The sequence below is a fragment of the Lissotriton helveticus genome, chromosome 5_1 (genome assembly GCF_964261635.1).
Source record: "Lissotriton helveticus chromosome 5_1, aLisHel1.1, whole genome shotgun sequence".
NCBI classification, from domain to species: Eukaryota; Metazoa; Chordata; class Amphibia; order Caudata; family Salamandridae; genus Lissotriton; species Lissotriton helveticus.
In genome coordinates, this window is record NC_136065.1 from 537,876,510 (window position 1) to 537,904,165 (window position 27,656).

General features: G+C 40.2%; 1 protein-coding gene across 1 annotated transcript in view; it reads left to right on the forward strand.

Moving 5' to 3' along the window:
- Window positions 1-27,656, forward strand: part of PCDH15 (protocadherin related 15) — a 2,579,312-nt gene that overhangs the window by 455,106 nt on the left and 2,096,550 nt on the right. The window contains exon 3 of the mRNA XM_078642873.1: window positions 9,131-9,196. Coding sequence (XP_078498999.1) covers window positions 9,131-9,196 — 66 coding nt within the window. The remainder of the gene's footprint in view (window positions 1-9,130; window positions 9,197-27,656) is intronic.

Here is a 27,656-nt window from a genome sequence, read left to right on the forward strand (position 1 = left end):
CCAGCCCCACTTACACTTGAATAGGTTGTGTCCTGTCTCCACATAATGGGCTGCATACCCCCTGTAGTTAATCTGAAGCCAGGGCCTGGAAGGCAGGGCACATGTGCATTTCAAAATCATGCATCTAGAAGCTTCTCCCCACTTCAAAGGCACAATTTGGCCTAAAGTTTGGACCTCAGACACCAACTCTTCAGTACATTTCTGAACCTGTGGATACTCTGCCAGGAAGGAGGACTGCTGTGCTGCTCATGAGACTGTCACTCCAATTGACTACTTCTCTGAAGGATGCTGCCCTGCTGTGCTAAGCTACTGCCTGCTGCCCTCTTGCCTGGGTGGAATTTGGCGGATCTCACACAAATGCTCCAATGTAGGAAACTCAGCATCTTTATCTATTTTAGGGGCACTTCTATGAGGTTACCATGGTAGGCACGTGGTTGTGAATAGCTGCAAGTTAAATTATTTGTAGTGGTTGTATGTATTCTAAATGATCACACATGAGAATCCTCCTCTCCACCAACATACACATATGATCCTGGAAAAAACACTAGTATCTGATTTTCCTCCCTAATTAGTTAATGGTAAGGACTAAAAGGGGAAAGTATGTTCAGATTCTAAAATGCTGGTCATTCTGTGAATAAGAATTTACACTTTAAGAATTACAAATGCTTTTTACAAACCTGCTTTACACATTTGTTTGTTAACAAGACAGTTGAAAGTGTCCATAGTATGAGGCATCCAATAGGACCATTACACTGATGTGGTAATGGCAGTGAGCAGAAAAGTCAAAATTGAAAATCCCCATCATGGGTAAAGATGTTCTGGAGTTGAATGTAGTTGGCACAGGGTCATTGATCACTCTGACCAGCTTCTCTCAGTTGTATGTAATACAAAACTAGCACTACTGCAATGAAATGTTGTACAATATTTTTAACAATACAATGAGGGAAAGTGTTGTAGGGAGAAGCTTGACATGTATGGCAAGTTAGGGCATGGAATGGAGTATGGAAGGAGGTTTGCCAGGGTGAATGTGCAGCATGTTGATGGGTATGTTGGGATTAATGGTGAAGCTTATACTTGAGGTAGATAGGACAATTCAGCTGTAGGGTGTTACGGTTGGAGCAGGGCATTTGGCATATACTCTTCATGTGAACCCAGTAACCAGCGTATTACACTGCAACAAGTTTTTGCTTGAACAGTGGCATTCTGTGCTCTTAACTGAATTAGAAGTAAATTTACTTTGTGCATTTCGATTCAAAATAATTTCCATACATTTGGAATTTAGAAGGAAAATACCTTGCCTATCATATGTGTTTGTCTGTACTTTCTGGAAATGCTGGTTCTGCATATCTTCGATGTCCTTCTAGAATACTTGATCTTGGTCACCAGATTCAACAGATAAGCTGGTGTCATCATTAATTACTTTATAGATGAGGTAGCATGTCTTAAAGATGATAAAGGCAAGATGAGCTAATGGAGATTTCCTAGGAATTGAGTTGGTCTATTAATTATTAAAACAACTTCCAGTAGGCAGCAGTTAAAAGAAGGAATTTGTATTGGATTATCAGATGCGCCATAGATTGCCAGTGAGCAAAGTGCTACCATGATGGCCCTACTGAAGTGGTCTGCAGTTATGAAATAATTCACTTTACAGAGCAAGGTTGATTGGTGCCAAGCAGTCTTTTTGTGTGTGTGATGTGCATCATGATGCTGCAGCTGGTGGCAATCTAGAAACCTGTGGACTTGGAGACATCAATCAGTAGTTGTGTGAAGACACACAGCATCTGAATGAGCCATTCCTTGCCATGCAATTTATTGACTGTGTTGCAAATTGAGAAAGGAGGGAAGACATCAGCTTGGTCATGTTCAGGTTGAGAGCAAGATTAGGCTTCAATATACAGATTTGAATTATTGCAAGTCAATGCTTCAACCATTTGATGCCATAACCAAATGAGACCATCAGTTAGTGTGGAGTACCATCTGCAAACAAGTGTATGCTGACATCTTTGGCATCTGTTTTCTGGTTTTTAGAGAACCAACTGAGGAAAGGGGGTCATGTGTTACAAAGATAGGCTCAGGCTTTACAGCACTCATCTGCATCAACTCGACATTGAGATCCTTGACTCAAAATCACCACTGAATGTGACACTGAAGCCCCTTGAGAGTATGATGTTGTCTTGGACACTTGCTCGTTGATAATTTCAAAGGTGGTAGAGAGGTCATTCAGTAAAGTAAGGCATGGACACATATTGACTGGTATACCTTTATATTCAATCTGACCTGAGCCAGAATGCCAATCCTATAGGAGTGTGCTAAACTTTGTGTTATTATAGAGCTACTTTTCAACTGAATTCTTCATGGTGTTTCCAAGTATTGCAGGTCTGTAATTAGGAAATACATTTCAAAGCAGTCAGGTAAGCCTCTTCAGTATGAGCACATGCAGCTCAAGTTTGAAAACATCCAGGTATCTTGCAGATGGATCTGGCTGCTGATAATTGAAAGAAGTGTCAGTGAACCAACACGACAAACAATTAATACATTACTAAATCTGTTTCTCATGATATGAGCTGCAGGGACTAAGATATATTTTCTTGCCAGATCTTTAGTAGTCTAAAGCTGATCATTTATGCGTTGTCTTGAGTTCACCGAGAGAAATCTAGAAGCCAAGGTGCTATTAATAGGCTGTCAGATACTGTCTATCTTGCCCTTAAATAAGTTGATGATCGATGAGCGGTGTGTCTCTTCCGAAGTTGACTGAGTGCTTGATGGCCTTGCAGCACTCCTGGTTGATTTCTTAGCTCTTACTATTGTCATTCTTGTTGAAAGCAGATTTAGTCACTTTAGTCTACATGTATTGCAGGGTTATTGCTGGTGATGTCACTTTTCAACTGTGTATTGTCATTTACTTTCCGAGTATATAATGGATTAACGAACAAGTATGTTTTGTTTTCAGGATGCCATCACTGAGCAATGTAAGCTATTTTGCTGAAAACGTGCATTTTAAATTTGACACCTATACAAATTGTTATTCCTGTAAATAATATTGTTCCATCTAACATTATAAATCACAGCTCCTCTATGCAACACATCACCACACTATACCAGAAGGACTTCAGTTAGATAAACTCCACAAAATGCTTTCACTTGAAAGTAGGACTTTCAATTAGGTTCATCATATATCTGGAGTAAGATATGCACACTCTGATAAGCATTACTCACATGCTCGGATTAAATAGTGATCAAAAGGCTATCTTTATACCATGGAATCCAGTATTATTTCCCAGATGCTATCAAGCCATTCTTCAATATATAATGTGTGTAAGCTAGGCAGGGGATCTAAACATTCCAAATGATGTGTAGATATGCCAATGCTGTACGATACCGAAGTTCAGGACACCCTTATGGCAGAAATTAAGGAGCTTTTTGAGTTTCATGTAGGAGTTTCAAGGTTATGTATAACATGAGAAACTTTTAAGGCCTATCTACGAGGTTGAATAACTGCCCAATAGATTAACAAAATAATAAGAAAGTGAAGCCCCGATGATTACACAAATTGAACTTAGAATATTACAATATATGATGGTCATCATCCGTAATTTAGAAATATAAATGAAGTAAATAAATATACATTACAAACTAAGGAGATTAGGTATAAAATGGAGTTGGCTAATTATCAAACAATGTATCAATTAGTGCTTGAAACAAATCACAAATTAGGTACATTTTTGGTCTGAAATATTACAGCTAAAACAATCATTAATCAGGTTAAGTGTGTGAAAATGCCTTAGATGAGGGCTGTTTAAAGGGACCTTGAAATGCATTATTAAAATCTTAACATTTTAATAAGAGCTCTATGTTCAATCCTTATCACTCTCAGAGGAGGATATGGAGATGTTTTTAGAATCTGATAATTTAGATTAATAGATTTAGGATGTAGGTTGTTATAGGAAGATTGGGCAGAACATAGCAGCTCTTTTTAATGAAGAGGGTGAGAATATATTAGGAGTTTACATGCTTATAAAGCTTTCCATATACAGTGTGATGCCCAGAGACATAAATAAAATCTCTAAGAAAGAAACAATTCCATCTCTAAATGAGGGTTTTGCTTCACTCCTTCTAGATGATGGACCACCTCACTCATTCAGTAAAAACAAATTCATATTTTTTTTCTACCAGGTAAACTCCCAGAAAGTTGTGAGTCATATAGACCTATTACACTTTTAAATATACATTAGAATATTGGAATGTTAGAAGCTCCTTTGAAGACAATGGAGTAGCTTGGGACTAATAATGACTGGCATCAACCTGTAGCTCTAACATTCCAATGTTTGTCTTCATATTTCTCCATTTTATTTTAGAACATTCTACTCTCAGTGGGTGGAATGTTCCAAAAGCCTTATGGCGCTTCTACCTCAGGATGTACCGGTTGGTAAACGCTCTCACCCTCGTTAAAGGCCCTCACTTGCAGCTCAGGCCTATAACTTGGTTTCTGGACTTTTAACAACTGGTACAACCGTCAGCAGTGGGCTATAAGGCTATATTTTAACTGGTTTTGAAAGTGTTGGCAATACAGTTGACCATCTACATTCATAAAGTGGTCTGTAGCAATCAGATTTGGGTTCCTCCCATATCATTTAATGATAATGAATACTGGTTACTTCTGTGAAGCAACATACTTTAGAGATGACTCAAAGGAATCTTAACCAGTCTGTTTTCTAGATGCCAAAAAGGCATGTCAACTTTTAAACTTGCTACACTTTAGAATAGTATTGGAAGCAATACATTTCCCTCCTAGGTCATGATGATCAGGGAATGATTTTCTGAATTTATATTGGTACATTGACCTGAGTAATATCCACCATGGGACTAGCCAAGGGTGCTGCTATTCCCCATTATTTTTTGTGTGTCCTATAGAAACATGTGCAATAAATGTAGATGAATATAATTACATCGAATTTAGCTCTAATATCTGTTTTGCTTGAAAGAATATGTAGCGGTAAGGCAGCCCTCTTTTTTGGAAAAAACAAATCTATCAATATTTTACCAATAATTGAATGATTTGAATCTACTAAGGAAAGATAAAAGGGATACTAGTTAACATGCTAAAGTCATATCTAACCCTATAAATGCAAGGTATAGTGACTTCTAAATCAATAAGGTTGTTAGGAATTAAAGTAAGTGCATGTGTGCATGATAACAAAAAACTCAATTCTGGTATGATTTTGGATAACATCAACCAGATGTAAAGAAGAACAAACATTGATCATTATCAATAGGTGGAAGGAAAATCTTAGTGAAGATGGTGAGACTGCCACATTGCTTGTTTCTTTCTCAGGGCTTGTCCTGAAATCTAAGTAAGATGTTTTCAGTTGTCCTTTATTTGGAAAGGTTAAATCTCCATGAACTGCTAGATAGAGTATATCTGCTCCTTTAGGACTGGGAGGTTGCTTTCTGCAGAATTTGAGTTTTATGACACTGAGAACAAATATATGGCCTATGGAGAGAATATTGAATGAGGTAGAAAGTCTGGCTTTTCACAGCTTTGGTGCAACCCAAATATTCAATTAGGGCTCACCAAGGTAGTGAGAGATTGTAGATGAAAAAGGAACTGGGAATAAGAACAACTTTTCGATGAGAACAGTTTCTTCTCATTCGCTGTTTTACATGATAATTCATGAATGGGACAAGAGTGAATATCTTTATATATATAACATTAAGATATTAAATTAGGGATAGATGTGTCAGTAGAAACAAGGCAAGCTCATTAGGCTTTTCCCTCTACCTGTAAGGGTTTTACTTCAAAGACATATCAAATCTTAACACACTTGAATAGCAAAAATAAAATTCATTTGGCCAGAAGATTTGCAACAAGATTTAACTAACAAGGAGTGACAGAATATGAGTTTAGACATGCTCCAACTACTAATTAGCACAGCGATGAAACACATTCAACATAATTCCATATTCAGATTATATTATACACCAGACTGCCTGAACAAAATATCATATATTTGCAGCAAGAGCTTTTCACAGTGTCCTAGGGCAGTTGAGGCCATTCATGAATATACCCTGCCCAGGTTGGCATCTTACTTGCTAGTCCTCACTTTCGTTCATTGTTTTGTTTTATTCTCACCCTGTTTCTAGGATACAACTTTAGATCCTATTTATTGTTGAATGATTTCAGTCTATGCCTATTTGCAGGTGATATCGGCTTTGCTTTTATTTAGCTGGTGTCCCTGAATTATCAATAATTATATGGGTGACCTTGCATTTCCTGCAACTCGATAACAATTATCAAAACTTCTGCATTTACATATCTAGGAAACTCCTCTTTCCCAATATGCTGGGATTAGTTTTTGTCTCTGACTATACAAAAATACCGCTGATTAAGGCTTCAAATTGGGCCTACTTGCTAAAATATTAGCTCCTTAAAAATGATAAGATTTCTGCTGGCAAACTTATATTTAACAGTTGTGAATAACTCCCTCACTTTGAGCTCTAGCTCATGCCCTTTATGGAGGTCTACCTCAACCGTACTTTTTCACTCATAGTTTGTAAAAATTGCCTCCCTAACTTCAGGGTTCACTCCCTGTTTAATCTTTCACTGGTTACTAAATTTGCTGAAGTTGGCAAATTAAATGTATTATGTATTTTCCACAAAATTCTTTAGCTTGAAGGCAGCTGATACATTTGTGATCTGCTAATGCTTATCATAAAAACTCACATCCACATTCCTCTTTCTAGAATCTTAGAATCTTCACTAGCACCGCCATTTATATAACAAGTCAGAGTGGCAGCTCGCAGAGGGAGTGCTGCGGGGGGAGGGGCAGAGTGGGGGGTAGTAAACTCGGACATACAACAGAATGGAGTAAGGTAAGTCCATAAATAAATAAAACGATTTACCATGCGTGTGCTGCATTGCCAACTCAGTGAAGCAGTGTACGCAAGGTACATAGTTTTATTTATTCATTTACTTACCTAACTCCGTTCTGACGTAAGTCAGAGTTTACTACCCCCACCCCACCCTGCCACACCGCCCCACAGCACTCCCTCTGTGAGGCGCCACTGAAAGGTCCCTTATACAAAAGTTCTTTAAACTGTGGTGTATTAGGTGGTGCAATTCCGTCTTGAGCAAAATTAGAGAAATGCTTCATTGTTTCTCCGTTCTTAAACATCTGAATCATTGTATCTTGGATCACAAAGGTAACTTTATCAGCATTTATGGGCGAATTACTTAATGGAAGGACAAACGATTGACCACCTTCACTCACATTATCAAACCTTCTGCTAGGAAATACCTTTTCTTCAAAATGCTTGTATCTTACTGGTCATGAAAAACACTTTCACTACTATGCTACTGAGTGTCGGCATAGTTAAATATAATACAACAATGTTGCAACATTTGTTTAGAGACGTAATTAAATCACTAAAGTTGATTTTCCTACATTCTAAATTTTAAAGTACCCATAACTTGTCAGAATTGGAATGGTGCCTCATGATACAATATATTACTGATTTAATTATATGAAATCTGAAAGCATACATATGTAATATGTGCCTATCTTTGGAACCACTAACATGTTCTGCATAGGACATAGAAGTAAAGAACTCCCCTAAGGGAAGATTCTTTGGAAAGAAGGTCTTGTAGATTAGCCATGCAGGACTCATTAAATAGACAATCTGTATATTGAATGACCCTCAAACACACAAACAAGTGTTTATCAAAAAGACACAATATAATCCCATTTTTGTCAATGTTTTTCCCAACAGGTGCAAACTATGTTTTTCTCATTTAAGTTTGTGCTTTAATTATAAATTGCCTGTTGCCAGTTACATACTGTAAAAAAAAACAAAAAACTATGTTCTGTACTTAACCATGCCATTTAATGCTATTAAATCACATTTCCATAGTCACACTCACCTGCACATGATTAGCAATGGATTTTATCTCCTGGGGGCTAGTTGTGGAATCTAGGTAAAGGGGCCAAATGTATTCCACATATTTTAAAGATAAACTGATTGTGGCGATGGATATGCACTCAGGTTTCTTTCGAAACTATTTCCTTGAAGTGGCTAGCCCAAATCCTAAACTGTAACTTATAAATTACTTTCAAGCTGCACTCTTCAGCATATTGATTAAACAATCTACATTAACTCTCACGATTCTATAACAACTCGCTTGCTTCTACTAAATAACTGTGTTTGCATGTTAATACTTTCTTGCTTGAAAACATTATTATATTCTTATTTCTTTTCTTTCATAACTCTTCTCTGCTTCCATTGATGACTCTATACTTTTGACTCCAGACTGGCAATATGAGGGTAAGATGGCTAGATATAATCTCCTGCACATTGCTTGTCTGTTTCTCCTTCGCACTGTAATTAGGCCATCATCCAAATTCTGTTTGAACACTATCATTACTTCACTTTTTATTAAACTGACATTTCAATCATATTTAACATTTATTTTTATGAGTACACCTTAATGTCTTGTATTCGTCCACTCATATACATTAATTAGACTCATACCATGATTCCTGCTCAAAAGGCGAGTGCTCCAGTGCTTTTATTACTAGTGCAATTATAGAAACATCTCCACGGCGTTGTCTTGTCTACATGTGTACCTAAAATTTTATAAGAGCATCTTGATGTAGTGATGTGTTACCGTGTTGTGAAATGCAAAGATTAGTAAGAAACCTGCACTTCCATCATATTTGGTGCTTCTGATTTGATTTTGAAACCCTACCTGTATTCGTGAAGCCAGAGATGTATGCTCATTCAGGTCTAGTCAAACATTGATTTTGGTTGTTGTCTGTTTGATGTTTTAATAGATGTTGAATGTGCTAACCACCTTAGAATATATGCTAAACCTTACTACCATATAGAGCTTCCAAACATGGTTGTGGAAGTGGTCACAGCAGTTTAAACGATTGCAGCCAAAGCAGTTGTACAATTTCGTAGTCTACAGGAGGAACACAGAAAGAGTTATATATGTTTATTTTTACTAAAGTGATGCCAGTTTTAGGTTCATATTTACACGTTTCAGATGTATCTGCAGTAGATTTACACATAACACTGAATCCCAAACACCAATATTAATCAACTGATGGCACTTATACTTTCTCATTTATAGACTGCAAGCTAGCAAGGTCTGGAATTCCGGGAACAATAGCATCTGTGGATGAAGAAAGTCGGAATGGTAAGAAATACCTAATTTCTTTGTTCATGAAAGTGTTTACAGAATTAAACTTGCCTGGTCATTGCACTGTGTGGTTAAGTTGGATTGTAGTTATTGATATTTCCAAGAGCTCATTAAATGCACAAATCACGATACCACTAATAACTTTACCGAAACGAATACTAACATTAATACTATTACTAATTCTACTATTAATACACCTACAATTAAAACGCCTTTTACAAGTACTATTATGGCTGTTGTCATTACATTAGGAATAGTGTGCTCAATCAGGCGAGCGGTGCAATATCTGTCAAGACTCAGCTGCATAATTTCAAAATCCCTTTTGCCTCACAATACTGTTTCCTCCATTCATAAGTAGTCCCCATTCAGCCTTGAAAGCAGATCATACAAGGAGCAGCCTGAATTAATTTTTGGGTTGTATGATATAGAATCATACAATTACATGAAGAAAATAACACACTTAACAATTGGCAGCATTCAGGGAAAAATGTGCCAAGTAATAACAAGGCAATTATAATTTCCCACTATTCCAAGAAATTAAATGAAGAATTATGTTATTTTTTATTTTGTTTGAAACTGAAATTCAGTAAGAAATATCTTAAATCGTGAAATAAGAATAAAGAAGCATAAAGGGGGCCAAATTTGGAACTTGAAATTTCCAAATAACATAGAACATATGGGGAGGTTTTCCATGACTGAATGAGTCGCATGTCTCTGTTGTCCACTTCAATAAGTAATCAACAGACGTATTATTTGAAGATAAGAAAGCATTTCATTGAGTTGGTAGAAGACAGGATTATGCATGTTTTATACTAGCTCAGTATGAATGAAATAGCCATCATAAGCATACTTATTCCCAGTTTCTGCCAGGGGAAAGACCTAGTAGTTTCTCACCTTAGCAAGATATGCATTGCAATACTGAAAATGTACTATAATAAACAAGTATTTCTTCAATGGGATGGTTGTCAAACTCAAGTGGTGGTATTTTCTGATTCTGTGAGGATTAATTTTCTTCCATCTTGGTGATTTAGTCTTTGCTTGGTTGGTCCCTATATGTAAATGTAGGTGTACTTATATAGCGCAAACCTGTCACCCAAAGGGCATCCTGGCGCTTGCTTAGGGAACCCGTCCTGGTATTCCCCTGTGAGAAACCCCAGCAGGGTGTCCACAAGGTGAAAGCCAGGCATCCCGCCACGAGGGGCTGTAGTGGAGATTAAGCAAGCTATTGCCCAGAGTTGCAGAGTGTGACCCCGTGATTCGAGTAGGCACCGGAGCGAGAATTGTCGAGTCCGTGGAATTTTTGAGCCCGAGACCCGCCGAGGCGGGGAATCGAACCCTGGTCCACGGTCGATCTCAGCTTCCGGGTCTGCCGCCTCTAACCACTGAGCCACGCTTCTCCACTGATCAGCTATATGCATGCAGTTATATTGAAAGCTAACCAGTAAAATGTATTTAGTAATTTCTTTGTAATTTAACTCACCTTCAAGAAGACATTCAAACAATCAATCATGTAAAATAAAAATAAAATAAGTATGAACACATTTAAAACTAATGTATAAATCCAGTAAAACCATAGCATACACTCCATCCTATCCATTAATTGAGTCATATCTAGCAATATAATTCTTTCAAACTAATAGAGTGTATGTCATCGTCATTTTTGCTATATTCATGAAATAGTTGATCTTTCTATTTATCAGTTTAAGAGTAATGTTACCTAACTACAATTGAAGTCTTAACATATTTAGGACATCAAGACCACTATATTTAAAACTTAAATGGAAAGCATCTCCTTTATTAGGGACAAACTCATGTAAATGACAGGAAACTTTAGAAAGGTGATTAGTGCTAACTGAACTGGATAAAATCCGTGTGGAATCGTCAATAATGTTATTAATCAGCCAGAATACTCTAATCTTTGCCCCTGTCTGGACCATTTTTCCCTTAAATCAGCTTTTAATTCAAACATGTTATAAATAAGTGTTTCCAGATAAAAGCAACTGTGTGTGATTTCCTATTGATCTGCCATCAATTTAATATCTTTAAAATGATATAGGCCACCAAGAGTCACACATTTAATTATTTATTTTTTAATTGCCGGTTGATTCTTCTTTTGTCTTGTAATGCCAGCATATCCGCTCATCATTGCAACCTGATCTGTGTGTGATATAAGCAGAATATCATCAGTGAAAACATAATAATGACAAAGATATAGATCTTGATATATGCACTCATGTTCAATCCAAATGTACTAGAAAAAGACGAAATAAAAGAAGTACTATAAAAGGATTGCTGAATTACACCCATTTTCCCTCCTTAGTAACACAGATTTTGAATGCTGGCCTTAAACTTGATTTTGAAACACTGAAATCCAAGTATTAAACTATAATATTGGAAGGGCTTCTGATATGGAAGGTGATATATAAGACAACTACCTACCATGTCAAACAGTTTGAAATCTACAAAAGTGAAGTAAAGAGGAGATTGTTTGCTAATGCCATGCTTCCTCAAAAAGTTGTGGCTAATGCTGTAAAATATTGAATGGTAGCATGATACTCACTGAATCCAATATGAATTACCAGCAATATATTGTTAGAATTGACTCAGCAAAAGTTGTTCTTATATGACTTTAGCAAGCGCTTCACTTCCTGTGAAAACGTTTGATATTTGTCTTCATTTTCTGGGTCATAGTAGTCTGCATTTGTGTACTCATATCCGTATATAAGACCCTTCAAACCGCCAGGCACACTGTCATTATAAAGGGCCACCGTACATGCTGATCCCAAGAAAAATGGCAGGCAGTTTTGATATTTGTTTAATCATAGGTTATAGCATTGATCTGTTTTCTGAATTGGTACCCTAGAGCGATTTTTATGGAAGAATTATTTGTTTCAAAAGAAACACTTTGCTGGGACACTTGTGGACAGTTTACATCTCAATGAATCATCAATTTGCATTGCAAGTATATAATAAAATAGACTTTCTTTAACATCTGTGCCTTTGTTGTCCATCATGATAAAATAGCAGAGCTTAGCGATCACCAGTCCATCCCACATGGCAGATTGTAATATATTGTATTGCATTTTATTAAAATATGTGTATAGTGATTACTATCCCTAGGTGTAGCGCTGTTCTGCTTGTCTACATGGGTAACATGCTACATTGTGTGGATGTGTGGTTTGATTTGCGTGGTTAGAGTAATTTTGTATAACTTCCCCTATGAGAAGTCAATTGAAGAGATTTACCAAGATGAAATGTGTTATCATCTTTCTTTTGGTCATTATATAATGGCAGTGCTTAGAGAAAGTGACTTCAGCTGAAAACCACTTTCCTTGAGGAAATATTAAGGCAGAAGGCAGTGGTGGAGTTGAAAAAATCCTCTATCCATTACTTTCTTTCATTATCTCCTACTATGGGTATGGAACCATATTTGCCCATTACAGTTAATCCAAGGGAATGAGGGCTGCTGGTGAGATCCAAACTTCAAACTATCAGAAATGGAATTGTTTTCTTTTAGGTCAGCAAGGGATTACCCGTGTACTGTCTTGTTCCTGTGACAACACAGCAACCCAAACTTCTTTGCATTTTGACATTTTTTGTGGCTTTTACATCAAATATACTAGATGGTTTATCTTGGCAGCATTGAAAAAGTACCACATTCGACAATGTAGGTCTACCTACCTGTTTTTTACAAACCATATGTCACCCTAGCATTGGTACAGTGGTTGGTTCTTTAACTGTGTGGGGTTTGTAGAAGATCTGGTATGCAATCCCATCAACATTTGTGATTTTCCCTGTTATACCTGAATTTGTATATTCTTTATTGTACCTTGCACTGTTCTGATTAACATTTAATTGGGTGAATTATGGGTCACATATTAAGGTAGACAACTAGATTTCACATTTTAATGTAGATAACTTCTTCTGACCATTGTAGAAAACCACACCGTTTCATTGTTAACATTTGTAAGAAAAATCAACTTCAGAATATAAAAATTTTTTTTTCTAAAGGGCCACATCTTCGCTACCTGGTGCCATGAGAAAATGTAATTGGGTACCATAGAAAACTTACTTCTATCACCCTAAGAAAGGATAAATTCAGGTTGTGACCATTATTCAACAATGCATACATGTATCTGACTTTTAGAATGAGCTGTGACCTACCTCAATACTGAAGCCTGCCTAGCCTTCTAATGGAGAGGAGCAGGAGCTACCTGGGCTATAGTTGATTCCCCAGAGGACTCCAGCTCCTGTGCCCGAGTGGAGGAACAGCCCAAACGTGTACACTAGCATGGTAGCAATGCCGGAGCTGATGTGAGTGCTAGATTGGATCTTTCTGCTTCCCTGATTGCTGTTAAATCGCCACCAGTGCACTCTGCCTAAGATAAAAGCAGAGGGAATAATGTAGCTGCTGACCCAAGTGGGTTTCCCAGCTTCCTAGTTGCTGTTCAAAGCATAATTTGTGCACTGTGCCAACCATGTAGGAGGGGAGGGAGAGAGTGTGACAATGTCCAGAGCCCCAGAGACTGCACCTGATACTTGATGTCCTGTGCTGACTCAGCTGGTAAGCAGAGGTTTGCCAAAGAATAAAGCATTACTATGTCCAACAGGAGGGCTCTTAACTTGTATGGGAAGGAGGCGTTTGCTTTGTTTCTGCCCCTCCCAATGGAGCCTGCAGCTTCACCTCCTAACAAGTTTCATGGAGGACACTGATAAGACAGGCCCATCGGACACTCTTTCTGGAGGGAGGAGCTCTCACTGGGGACCTCCCAGCCATTGCACTTAGGCAAACCGTGCCTCTTGAAGTTGTGCTCACCAAATTTTGGGAGACTTTTGACTTTAGGAAAAAATGTGACTTATGTTGCCAATGACAGGTATATTGATGGATTGTCCTACACACCATAACAGAGAAGTCTGCCTAAACTATTCACAGAGAGCCTGCAATTGTGAGGTTATTCTAAGTGTGATATATATTTACCTATTTTACCTCTCACTGGGGACCTCCCAGCCATTGCACTTAGGCAAACCGTGCCTCTTGAAGTTGTGCTCACCAAATTTTGGGAGACTTTTGACTTTAGGAAAAAATGTGACTTATGTTGCCAATGCCAGGTATATAGATGGATTGTCCTACAGCCCATAACAGAGAAGTCTGCCTAAACTATTCACAGAGAGCCTGCAATTGTGAGGTTATTCTAAGTGTGATATTTATTTACCTATTTTACCTGTAGCACCTTGTTAGAAATTGGGTTGTTTGTTGACATGGATGTGAGCCCTGGTCAAGCAACAGCCACAGTTTCTTGCAGTCACTAAATTAACCTGTGCTTAACCCTGGTTAGCTTGGCACAAAAAATAGTCAGGCTTAACATAGATGCAATGTGTAAAGTAGCACACAAATAGTAATAAAGTGAAAACACAACACATGCAAAATCTCAATCCAGTTTAGAAAAACAGAGTACATTTTAATAACATATTTGAAACCAAAATTACAAAACTACAATCAGTAGAACTGGAAGTATGATTTTTTTGTATAAATAAGCTCTTAAAAAATCAAGGCACCAACCCTGGACAAGTAGTCGCGCATGACCGGGTCAAAGTTGGAAAATAAGGTCCACAGCGATGGATTGCAGTTCATATACAAGAAGTGGATTGGGTCCCGTTAGCGCTTACCATCAGACTTATAAAGTTTTTGAGAAAAATGTTCTGAGAAGGTAAACTTCACTAGGGCAAGACTGCATGAGTTGTCATCGCTAGATAGCCTTGGGTCAAAGCAGCGGTGAAGATTTCTACATTAGGACTTCTGCAATGGAAGTCAAAAATCTTCATTTGGACAAAGCAGAGGACTGTAGCCGAAGACAATCTCATGAGTATGGATACCCCTTTTGTGATGGACCACTAAAATGGCATTGCTGCTGTGGAGAGGAAGGTAGCGGGAGTAGCCGCAAAGTCAATTCGACCTACGATGCACCTTGGGTGGATATCTAAACAGGTTGATGCCGGTCTCTTCCTGATTCTCAGAGCAGTGTATAGCCAAATACCTTACCTGATTTTGGATGTTGGCTATCTGGGTACATTTAGCACTACTTTCAAGGGTCCAGGACTGGATGGGCACCACTTGGAGGGTCAGGTCCCACTCAGGCTGGGTCTAGGTGCTAGTTCAGAATGGAGTAAGCCTTTTGTGTCCCTGTGGTTCTGAACAGGAGGCCAGTAAACTAGCACTTGTCACCCTAAGTCTGACAGGTCTAACATGTGCCCCCCACCCATGTGAAAGTGAAGAGAACTACCAAACTCCTTGGGAGTTCTCTTCCCAAAGGCAACAAAAACTGGAGGGACCATCAGAATTGTAGTGGTCGGACTCAGCAAGGTGTTTCACTATAAAGTACAGCTCTTGTAGGAAAATGGACCACCTCAACAATTTTGGACTCTCACCCCTCATTTGTATTAGCCACCTGAGAGGCCTAGAAACTGATTGAACCCAGAAGTGAGTTGTAAACAAGTACGTTCTCAGCTTTTCAGTGCCCAGACCACAGCCAAGCTTTCTCTCTCAATAGCACTCCACCTCTGTTCCATGGGAAGTAGCATCCTAGAGATGAATGCTGCAGGTTGATCTAGGCCCTCTTCATTTTTCTGTGATAGGACTACCCCTATACTGAGCTCTGAAGCATCTGTTTGGACAATAAACTCCTGGGAAAAGGCATGGCCCTTTAGCACCGGGTCTGTGCATATGGTCTGTTTTAGGGAGTTAAAGGCTTTCTGACAAGCCTCTGTCCAGATCACCTTCTTGGTGTTCTTCCTAGAAGTCAGCTCAGTCAAGGGGCAAACAATGGTGCTATATCCCTTGACAAATCTCCTGTAGTACCCTTTGAGGTCCAGGAAGGCCATCACTTCTGTTTGAGTTTTTGGTGGCTTCCAGCCCAGCATAGTTTCTATTTTGGCCTATTTTGGAGAGGCTGCACATTTCCCCCACTCACCAGGTGTTCCAAGTACACCACAGATCCCTGCCCTATCTGACACTTACTGGCCTTGATAGTCAGGCCTTCCTGTTGCAGAGCCTGAAGCACTTCCTGTATGTGAAATAGGTGGTTATGCAAGGTGCTGCTGAAGACTGCCATGTCATCTAAATATGCAGCACTGAAGGACCCCATCCCAACTAAGACCTTGTTCACCAACCTCTGGAAGTTGGCTGGGGCATTCCTGAGCATACAGGGCATACCTTTAAACAGAGAGTGGCCCTCTGGGATAGAGAAGGCTGACTTCTCTTTAGCCCTCTCAGTCAGAGCAATCTGCCAGTACCCTGAAGTTAAGTCAAACGTGCTCAGAAACGTGGCAGCCCCTAACCTATTAATAAGCTGATCAGTTTGGGGGATGGGTGTGCTTCAGTCTTGGGGACCGAGTTGGGCCCCTGTCATCAACATAGAAATTGAGTTCTGCAGTGGCGCCTGGTGGGGCCACCTTTGGCACCAGCAACACTGGGATGGACTAAGGACTACTAGAGGGCCCAATGACCTCTACCCACAATTCCAGAATTTTAGTGACTTCTACTTTGATGCTGACCTTCACTTTGTCAGGTGAAAAAGAGTGTCTAATTGAGGTGCTTCAGAAAAATTTGGTGTGAAGAGGAAAACTGGAGTGACTGAGACATTCCGTACACCACATCCTCTTCAAAAGGCCTTAGTTAGATTTATTTCATATGATGCCAAAAATGTTTAAATTACTTGTTATATGTTTTTGTGCATATATGTATATATTAACCACTGCCAGTCACCACTGGGTAACTATGTTGGGACCAACTTTCCATAGGAAGTTGTTTTTTTGGTTTCTTTATAACTTTGGTACAGTTTGAGGAATCTACACAAACATCTCATCCACCTCAGCTCCTTCCTTAAATGTTTTGTGGTGATCCAGCAAGCAGGGGACAAGAAAAAGGGGGGTCCCAAAACACATTTTCACCATGCACTTTTGAACAGTGATGCACAAAAATAGAATTACATCAAATTTGGTAGAAAACTAGGTCTTCACCAAGAATGTGTGATTCAGTTTAAATCCATCAGTAGGGTTTGAGGAATTACAGTTAAAAATGTATGTATTTTCATGCCACTGGGGATCCACGGACCCGACGGGTCAATAGATAATGATCAAATCAACAACGATGTTGCAGAAGCCATTTTAGGACTCAGGGTGTGTCCTGAAGAAAATGTTGAAAAAACAAAAGAGTGGGCTTTTCATTTTAAATCCCTCAAGAAGTGGGTCATTGACCTCAGGTCACAATAATGTCATTTTAGAGGGGAGCGGTCATGCCACTCAAAGGCTTCTGGATCCCAGCCCCTGGTGCTGATGTCATTACCTTTGTAAGGAGAACAGGCACCCCCTCTTTCCGAGCCATTAATAAAACCTGGGGACACCTACCCTGAGCCAGATATAATTACTTTGGGGAGAGGGTGCAGGGCCCCTGTTCTTGAGCCAATTTTTGGTCCTGGGAACCCGGTTCTCTAGGGTCAATAAAAAAATTGAGCTGGAGAGGGGAGCCTAAGCTGCCCTTACCTGAACCATAATATGGCCTAGGATACCCCATTCTCGGGGCTCAAGTCACACCAGGGACCCTATTGCAGTAGAGCAAGGGCAGGGAATAGAAATGTAACTCCCTATTCGTGTTCATATGAATGATGATGGAATGAGTACTGGCAGGGGTGCCAATGGGCCGTGGTAGCAATGGCTCCCCCAATGGCTCACAGTGTTGTGGTTTCCCCTGTAAATGAGGTGCTGGCTTTTCCGCGGGGTCCATGGGCCTCCTCCAGTGGCCTGCAATGTCTCAAAATGTCTTGGGTCCTCCCTGTGGGACCAGGGCACCCACTCTCAAAAATGTAAGAAAAACTGAGACTGAAGCCAGCTCCTGCATGGCCCCATATGATAGGGTCTCCGTGTAGGAAGAACAGGGGCTATAAGACCCTTGGGATCCCCCACAGCCTTCTACAAGAAAACCAAGCTGTGGATGTCCTTGGTGGGATGAGGACACCCACAAAAACAAATACAAATAGAATAATAAATGAGCAGCCAGAGCCTCACAAAGAGTTCCCCATTATGGCCTTCATAGGCTTATTCCCCAACATTATTATTCATGGTGGTGCTCCAATATGGGCAGGGGCCCCACCAGCATATGATGTAATTGCAGTGGGGGGGAAGATGGCGGATGTGCACGCATCCGAGTGAGCAGTACGTGGAGTGCCTTACCTCTGTTCACTCCTCTCCTTCCTGACGGTGAGTTTTGTTTGCTGTTTTCTCCGGAGAAAGGCGAAAAGGCTTAAACCACCGGGGATGATCTTGGATTGGGTTCACTCTCACCAGCAATTTCCCCGCAGCGTATGGTGTTTCTCCCGGCTCTCCGTTAGGAGCTCCACAGGTGTGCCTAGCGGAGGATCGAGGTGGGCGTTATGCGGGCTAACCGGCTTGTTGGAGGCAACGTCCTGCTGCGAACGCTCAAACGCCAAGAGTTTTGGTGCTGGAAGCGCTGTGAATGTAGCGAGAGTTACAAAACGGATTAATCAGATTAATCGACGTTTCGGATGGTGTGCTGGTCGGGGGGAAGGAAACTTAAAGATGCCACCGAAGAACACCAAGTGAAACGCACAAATTAAAGGGGGTAGACCACAGACTCGAGCAGTTGTAGCCGCAACGGAGAGCACAACGGAGAGTGCCGGTGAAAATATTCCCGCGCAAGAAAGTATAACAAAGCTTAAGACCATTGGAGTGGTAATGGATTCTATCAACCCTCTAACAAAGCTCCCAATGCCCGAGACAGACTCCAGGAAAATGGGGACAGTAGAAGGGGCTACTCCGAAAATTTCGGGGATGTTTAAAAAGAAAAACTTACCTAAAGGTAAGCAACAATTGCCTGATAATTCAAATAAATGCTAAAATGGGGAGGTAAGTGCTAATACAAGTGCTAATACTGATGCAGCCTTATCTCCTAAACGAATTCAAGCTACAGCAGTACCTTCTAGTGCTGTAGACTCTTCAGGCTCGGAATTGGCTTTATATACAAGTTATACACGGGACAGTTTAGATTCTCAGGTTGGAAATCTACGTGTTGTTGGATCTGCGGAGCAGATAACTCCTGCAGAAACTTTGGTAGAATGTATTGGAGATACAGAGTCTATTGGTTCTGCAGGCAAGTTCTATTCAATGTCAGATCTCTCTAATGCTCTAGAGACGGAGAGTATAGAGGGGGGAGAAGAGTGGAGAGATGATAAAAGCTTGGCTAGCACTACAGACTCTACACAAGTAGAAGAGGATGACGTGGATTTTACACAATCAAGGAGGGAGGAATGGCCTCCTGAGAAAGGCACAGTGAGCAAAATTGTGAATGATCATCCTCCTCCTACGGAGCCTGGTAGTGCGGAAAATGCAGGGTCACCAATACTGAATCAGACCACAGAAACTATTACAAATTTGGCTGAGGCACATCTAGAATCTGATATCACATTAGAAACTATCTACCAAGCAATGCTACAGCACCGCGAAGATACTAAGCTGGAAAATCTGCGAATGTAAATGTAAATGTAAATGTAAATGTACATGTATTTATATAGCGCAAATCACCGACACGGTATCTAAGCGCTTGCTTAGGGAACCCATCCTGGTATTCCCCTGTGAGATACCCCGGCAGGGTGTCCACAAGGTGAAAGCCAGGCATCCCGCCGCGAGGGGCCGTAGTGGAGATTAAGCAAGCTATTGCCCAGAGTCGCAGAGTGTGACCCCGTGAGTCGAGTAGGCACCGGAGCGAGAATTGTCGAGTCCGTGGAATTTTTGAGCCCAAGACCTGCCGAGGCGGGGAATCGAACCCTGGTCCACGGCCGATCTCAGCTTCCGGGTCTGCCGCCTCTAACCACTGAGCCACGCTTCTCCACACGAGGGGCGGTTCGTAGGCTCCAAAACACGGTGCGTAGAGTAGCCAAAACCTGCAATGAATTGGTCTCTAGAGTGGTAGAGGCAGGAGGAAGGATCTCATCAATTGAAGATGAAATGACTCAGCATAAAACACAGATTACTTCCTTAATGACCTTACAGGAAGATATTGATTGGAAACTTGTTGACCTGGAGAACAGGTCAAAAAGAAACAACTTACTTGTCTTGGGTATCCCGGAGGGAAGCGAGGGAAAAAATATACGCCAGCACATTACGGATCTTTTCAAAGAATCTTTCCCCGAGCTAACCCAGTGGCAGTGGGACATAGAAGTCCAAAGGGCTCATAGATTTCCATTTCATTTGAAAGATTCTAGAGGAATTATGAATGTAAAGCCGAGAGCGATATTGATATGCTTGAATAATTTTCTTGCACGTGAAGCACTGTATGACCTAGCTAGGCCTGATCGAAAGCGGAAGGGGAAAGGAATAGAATTTTTTGTAAGACCTGACTATTGTCATGTGACAGTACAGCAGATATGGCACTTGCGTTAGCTTATACCTCTCTTCCAGGCCAAAGGGGCACAGGCATTTTTGCTTAATCCTGCTAAGCTTAAGATCATATATAAGGGGAAAACGCAATTTCTTACTTCTAAAAGCAGGGCTAAGGAATACCTGGCTACTCTGTAATTATTAGATAGTTTAATGTAGTAGTAAGACTAATTATATACACCCATTCCCTATATAGGAGCCCCTATATAGTAGTTCTTATTCTAGAGGTAAACAGGCTTCTTTATTCAGGGAGATCTCCCAAATGTCTTTTTCTTTTTTGTTTGCTAAATGCCTGTTTCTTATTTGTGATGCAATACAGGGGGACTGGGCATGTATAGAATAGAAAAGTAGGAGTCAGGGACATCATGTCTGTCTGTTTCTTCTAACGAAGGTAATTGCTACTAATTTCTGTTTTTCCTGCTTTTTTTCTAATTTTATTACCTGTTTTTGCTGTCAGGGGACCGGATGTAAATAGATAGACACACAATATGCTTCTCTACCCATCACATATAGGGACTATTTTGTCCCTCTGCCTTTTGTGGGAGGGATTCTGGGTGGGTGTGGGTGGATTATGGGTTGAGGGTGGGGGGACAGGCAAGAACAAGAGCAGAGCAGAATTTATATTAACAAATAGATGTATCAAGTTGATGATTAAATGTATATGCATTTTGGACACTAGTAGTGTGATACTTAGAAGAAACTTAATATGTTATGGAATTATCCTGCCAAAGTATATGATTTTTGATCATGGTTAAGTTAAGGATCTGTTCATGGAATGTCTGTGGATTAAATGACAGGGATAAGAGAGGAATAGCAGCACAAAGTATACAGGTTCTGAAATGTGATGTTCTATGTCTACAAGAAACCCATCTGCCATGGAGTAATAGACATCTGCTTATGGACTTGGGTATGGAGGTGGTAGGGTCCTCTAGACAAGGCTCTACAACCAGAGAAGTAGCAATACTGAAGAGGAGGGGGAGCGGTACCTGTAAACGGGTAAAAACTGATCCCTTCGGAAGGTGGGTGATTACAGATTTTTGGATAGGGAATAAATCATGGACTATATGTGCTATACATGGCCCAAACTTGGACAATCCGGAAATATTAAACTTCCTTAGTATTGAGCTTGCCGGATGGCCTGTCCCGCTTATACTATGTGTAGACTTTAATATTCATCTGGAGGGACAATGCGACATAACTAGTGATGTAGGATACTCAGGCAGGAAAATTAAAGTTTATAAAGCTTTAAGAGGACTAGTTAGGGAATTAGGTTTGGTAGATGTTGGTTATGTCAAAAATATGGGTGCCCCTGGATATACGTTTTTTTCGGATCCCAATCAAAAATGTGTACGTTTAGATTATTTTTTTATAACTTCTAGAGCTATCATGGACCTTAAGTATATTATTCATCCTAAAATATTATCGGATCATATTCCTATTATGATAGAATTGGTGATAGACGGTATAGGTATTGCCTTACGAAATCCATAGACATTTGAACGGAAACTACTTGCAGATACTCGCTATATAGAGCACATGGGGAAATGGATAAACGATTTCTTAGGATATGATCGCGGCTCCACTTCCCCGCAATTGGTCTGGGACGCATTTAAGTCGGGGGTACAGGGCGAGACACTCTCATATTCCGTAAATAATCAAAAGCAATCCCGAGACCATATGGTTTCACAATTTAAAAAGCTACAGGAATGTGAATCTAAGCTTATAGCAGCTATGAGGCTCTCTCAAGATACTGAAGATATAATGTCTGACTTAGCAATTCATAAATCATGACTATATGAGAAGTCTGCGAAGAAACTTGCAGAACAGATAGCCGTTATTCAGGCGAAAGTCTATGAGGTGGGAGAAAATACAGGCCGAATCTTGGCTAAGAAAATTTGTCAAAAGGAGGCTACTAACTCAATAAAATGCATTCAGGATCAGACAGGACAAAGTTTTGAAAAACTAGAGGAGATATTGGAGGTCTTTAGACAGTACTACAGTAACTTGTACAAGGAGGAAATAGCTAATTATTCATTAGAAAACTATTTGAATTTTAACAATAATAGAACTATGACCAAATTAACAACAGAGCAGACCCTACTCCTCGAGAAAGATATAACCTGGGAGGAAACGGAAGCTGCAATTCTCTCCCTTGCATTAGGCAAGGCTACAGGACCCGATGGCATCCCATTGGAGTTCGATAGGATGTTTCGACATACATTGAAACAAGATATACTCTTCACATTCACAGAAGCACAGAAAGGTAGACCCCAGGAAAAGTTGATGATATTTTTAAACATTCCTAGAGCTGGAGATGTTGCTCTTCAGATTGGAATGCAGAGACCCCTTGAGGGGGGAGTGCAATGAGGTCTTGACTCCTTGACAAAGCAAATATCCTTGTCGTATATATTTCTGTGCTTAATTTGAGCCAGTGGTTTCCAGTGCTCAGAACTGACACCAAATCATCTACAAAGGCACTTTTCATGAGCCTCAGTTAAGAACACATTCATTACAGTAGGCACAGGGAGATTAAGTGATTTGCCCAGACTCAGAGGATGTTCAGCGGACACTGAGACTCAAACCTGGCTCCCCTGCTCTGAAGTAAGCAGCTCTGGCCATTACACCACATTTTCTCCCCGCTTTCACGGTTAGCAGTTGGTTTTGATTTAGGCAGCGCTAACGGGAGCTGAGCTGGTGCCGCGTACCACCTGACGAGAGCCCCAGCACTTTACAAATTAATCACTGCCAACCCCCTACTTTCTGGTAATGATCCAAGAAAATCTTAGGTCAGGATTTTACATGGTGGGATGCATGGCCTGCATTATTGATTCTCCTCATTTTTAAGCACAGAGCATAATATATTAATCCATATACACCTCAGGTAAGTATGAAAACCTCAGCATACATGATCACGAATAATTAGTATTACATAAACAAACCATTAAAATATATTTTCAACTTGCTATCGACCACACTAGCCCCAGGTCTTCATTTAAGGAAAACCTTGAAGCTGGATACAGTCACTAGAGAGGCAAAAGAAAGGATAGATTATTTCAAATGTGTTGTTCCTCTGACATATGAGCTGACAAGACTTTCTGCACGATTAAATTACATTCATTGAAGAGAATATTTTAGAAGTTCTATTTTTCATCATACTTCCTTTCCACTTTACTCTTTAAGTTATTCATAAACCTTTGTTTTACATGTAGAAACCTAATTTTGAACTCGGGCAAATAATCTCGCTTTGAACTTCAGAGAGAAACGCTTCGTATACTAGAATAAAAAATGAGTTTTTTGAGTTTGTTAGAAACCGCCTAACAATGGGATTTATTAGAAATCCTTTTACTATGAATAAAGGAGGAGGACATGGAAATGATTTGCTTGTTAAAAGAGGTGAAAAATATTCTAGTCCTGTTAAAAATGATTCTGAATGTATAAGAAGATTCATCCGGTTTACCGACTGTCCCTCTTGAGGTATCCGTTTGTATAAGAAGCATTATATTTTTAGATTTTGAATCGGAGTTCACTGGGTGTAATCCTGGTTTAAAGGCTTTAGTTCTTCCCCTGACACTGCTTTCATGACTCTACAGACAGCACACCATTTAAGGATGCACAAAAACATAACATGGGCCCAAACTGCTGTTGTCAACCCGGTCTATGAGGAGGAGGCCTTGGACACACTGGTAATTACACTACCCAATGTCCACCCTGATAGAGTGGTTTTCTCACTTTGGGAGACTGAGTGTCGCTGCTAGGGGGGTGGGGGGCGGGGAGCTGTTTCTGAGGTCGCCCACACTGGATGACGGCAGTCTTTGGTTTGTGTTCCAAAGATCTAGGGGTAGATTTACAAGCCCCTTGTGCCACTTTTGTGTCACTTTTCTCATGTTAAAAATGACGCGAAAGTGGTGCAAGAGACTTGTAAATCTGCCCCCTAGTTGGAGTAACAAGGCACGCAGTAAGATACGTCCAATTGACTCCAGGTTGTCTCTTCGCTTCTTTCTTCCACTGTGCATGCACTTAATGGCTGCGCAGAGGGGCCCGCTAGCGCAGAGTCCACAAATGTTTTAAGAGATTGAGTTGACTCAAAAAGGTTGACTCCAGAAGAATCACCAGCAGCAGTTAAATGGGTGGATTTTAAAAATCACAGCCGCAGCTAGTGGGTACCGGTGGATTTTGGTTGTTTCCGAAGATGAGGTTGGAGTCGAAGGTAATACATGTAGCGCCAGATGAGTATAAAAGCATGTGGCTCTCTGGTCCTGACAGTTGTGACTAGGTGCAACAAAGTAGTTTTAGGTAGGCTAGTAAGAAATTCCCAGGGTAGGCTAGGCTGGATGATAGCACCCTAGTACTGCATCTTGCTACACATAATAGCAGCCATGACGACGTGAAACTCGGTACTACTGCAGTGTGTATAGCAGCCCCCAGACTAGATTGGATCTATTCTTGACCTACTAAATGAAGATAGGAGGTAAAGGGGAATTTAGGGGATCGTAGGTTCTGAAAGGCTCCGAAGTTGTCTGCCCAATTCTTATGAAAGAGACAGCCCTGTTGTGTTAGTCCACCTAAGTCACTTCAACAGACTCAACGTTGGCATTTGCATACTATTTGCTGTTTAATGCTATTTAAACACACTCCTTTCTGGGAAGGTGACCTTGGGCAAGATTCGTGCTCGATGAAACTATCCATTTTATAAGATCACTTGCGTTAGAAAGAAAGGACCCTATGGACACAGCAAGGGTCACATATGCTATTTCTATTCCCAAAACCATAGCAAGTGAGAAAACATTTTTTTAAAAACCTCCTTAAGAAATGCAAGTGAAAAAATGAGACAGATTTGTTTGCTTAGGCACCCTTCATTACCAAGAGAACATAATTACACCAGCTCGAATAACAAACATATTGCAATGTCCCAGTGACATTATCAGTAGTCATGGTTCCCAAGGGAAGACTTTAGTATCTAGTTTTGTCACCACAACTTCATACCAAAATTTAGTGGCGGGAATAAGGGAGTGAGACCTATGGTAATTAGATGGGACCTATGAAGAGTTCGGAAATGGAACAATCACTAGCATTCCCAAGGATAGCTGAGTGAAAAACAAGAACAAAAAACCCGTGTAGAAGTAGAGTAGCAAAATAGTTTTGGGGGCTGTTTGTCAATCTTCAGATTAAAACACTTATCAGCCAACTTCCAAAGCTGATGCAACTCTACATTTGACAGCCTGCTTGCATATGAGATTAGTTGGCATGACACAGGCAAGTACATGTTGGTCACACAGTTGGCTGTGAGGTGCACCTCTCCCAGAAGTACCTCAACATTTGAGGTGCCACAAAACAGTACAACTGCATCCAAACCTTTAAATCAGGAGCAGAGCGAGCTATCATAGCTGAGGCCTAAAGGGAAGTCTTCAAGTTTAAGGAGGCTATCTGCCTCATGGGCAATCATTGGATGACCCATATTACATATTGCTTACATTGAAACCATGCTAAAGTCTATGGCTCATGGGACATTCTCTGCATCAGTGATGTCAAATACTGCAATGATGATCAAGCATGTCTCGCACAGGGGGCTATACTTTGTTCACTAGTTTCAATCTAGCCCCTTTAGATCGTATCATTTAGTAGTCATAACATGATATAAACACACCCAAGTGAAAAGTAATACACTGAAAGACATCAGATCCTGACAACTTGATAACAGGTGATCGATAATTTAATTGGGGCTTGTAAACGAAAAATAATAATTTTACCACCCAGAAAGTCCTCAAAGTGGATGGCCATGAATCAGGGTAGACAATAAAAAATAAAGCAATACCGTAGCTGAAAGAGAAGGGTGTATATAAAAAGAAAGTGAAGACGTTTCACATATATCGATGAGAAACATTGGCACACTATGTACATAACATTTGTAGAAATAAAAAAAACAACAGAGATTTTATGCTACTGAGGAGAACATCACTTTAAAGAGCTGTACACCTTTAAATGAACAAATGAATGAACCCTGAGCTCTTAAGCTCAGGTTTATTTGCCAATGAGCACAATGTATAGTTTCTAGTATATGTTTTTTCCTGCGTGTCCTCCACATTCGCAAAACATCCTGTCCCAGCACAATCAAATTATGCAGCTACGTTAGCGGTATCCAGTCGTGTTCATTTTAATATTGATCATACCGATAAGTTCGTAAATGCTTTAATATTGTCAGTCCTTCACTTTTAGTAATATATGCTGTATTTTAAAAACTAGTCATCTTCAGTGCTGCTCAAGTGACTTTCTATTAAGTCCTAATTAACACTGAAGTGGGAAAAGCTGTCAAGATCTGTGCCAAGTGTCCATAAGCCGGCATTAGTGTAGGTGTCCAACTGGGTGTTTGCATTCTGCAACAGCATACGCATTCTGCCAAGGAAGGTACTGAGGGTCCGGAGGAATTTCCTTGACACTTTCAAATGTCTCTCCCTCATTTGAGAAGGGAATATAACAATGGAAATAAAGAATATCCCTTTAGGAGAGCCCAGACATTTGGGGGCAGATTTACAACACCCCATGCGCCACTTTTGCGTCACTTTTCACATGTTAACAATGACGCCAAAGTGGAGCAAGAGGCTTGTAAATAAGCCCCTTGGTGTTTTACATACAATTATAGAGCCTAGCTCTGGTCCACAAATGGTACGTTTTATGGCATGGCACCCATATTCTGGTTTGTCATGTCCAGCCATGCTATTTTATGGTATGTTATGTTGTATGCTATTTTAATTGATTGTAACACTCACAATTCATTCTGCATTGACTCTATGGCACAGGGGAAGTAAAAAAAGTATCCTGGATTTTCAAGTCTGTAGCTGTCTATTATACCAGTTGGACTAGTGAGTGAAGGGATGTTTGTCAGTACAACGCGATCTATAAGATCGCGTTACTTGACAACGCGGGCATTACAACGCAAGTCGTTACAACGACTTGCGTTGGAGGGCTTGGATTTTGGAATATTATAATTTTATATTCCAACACCAGCCCACGG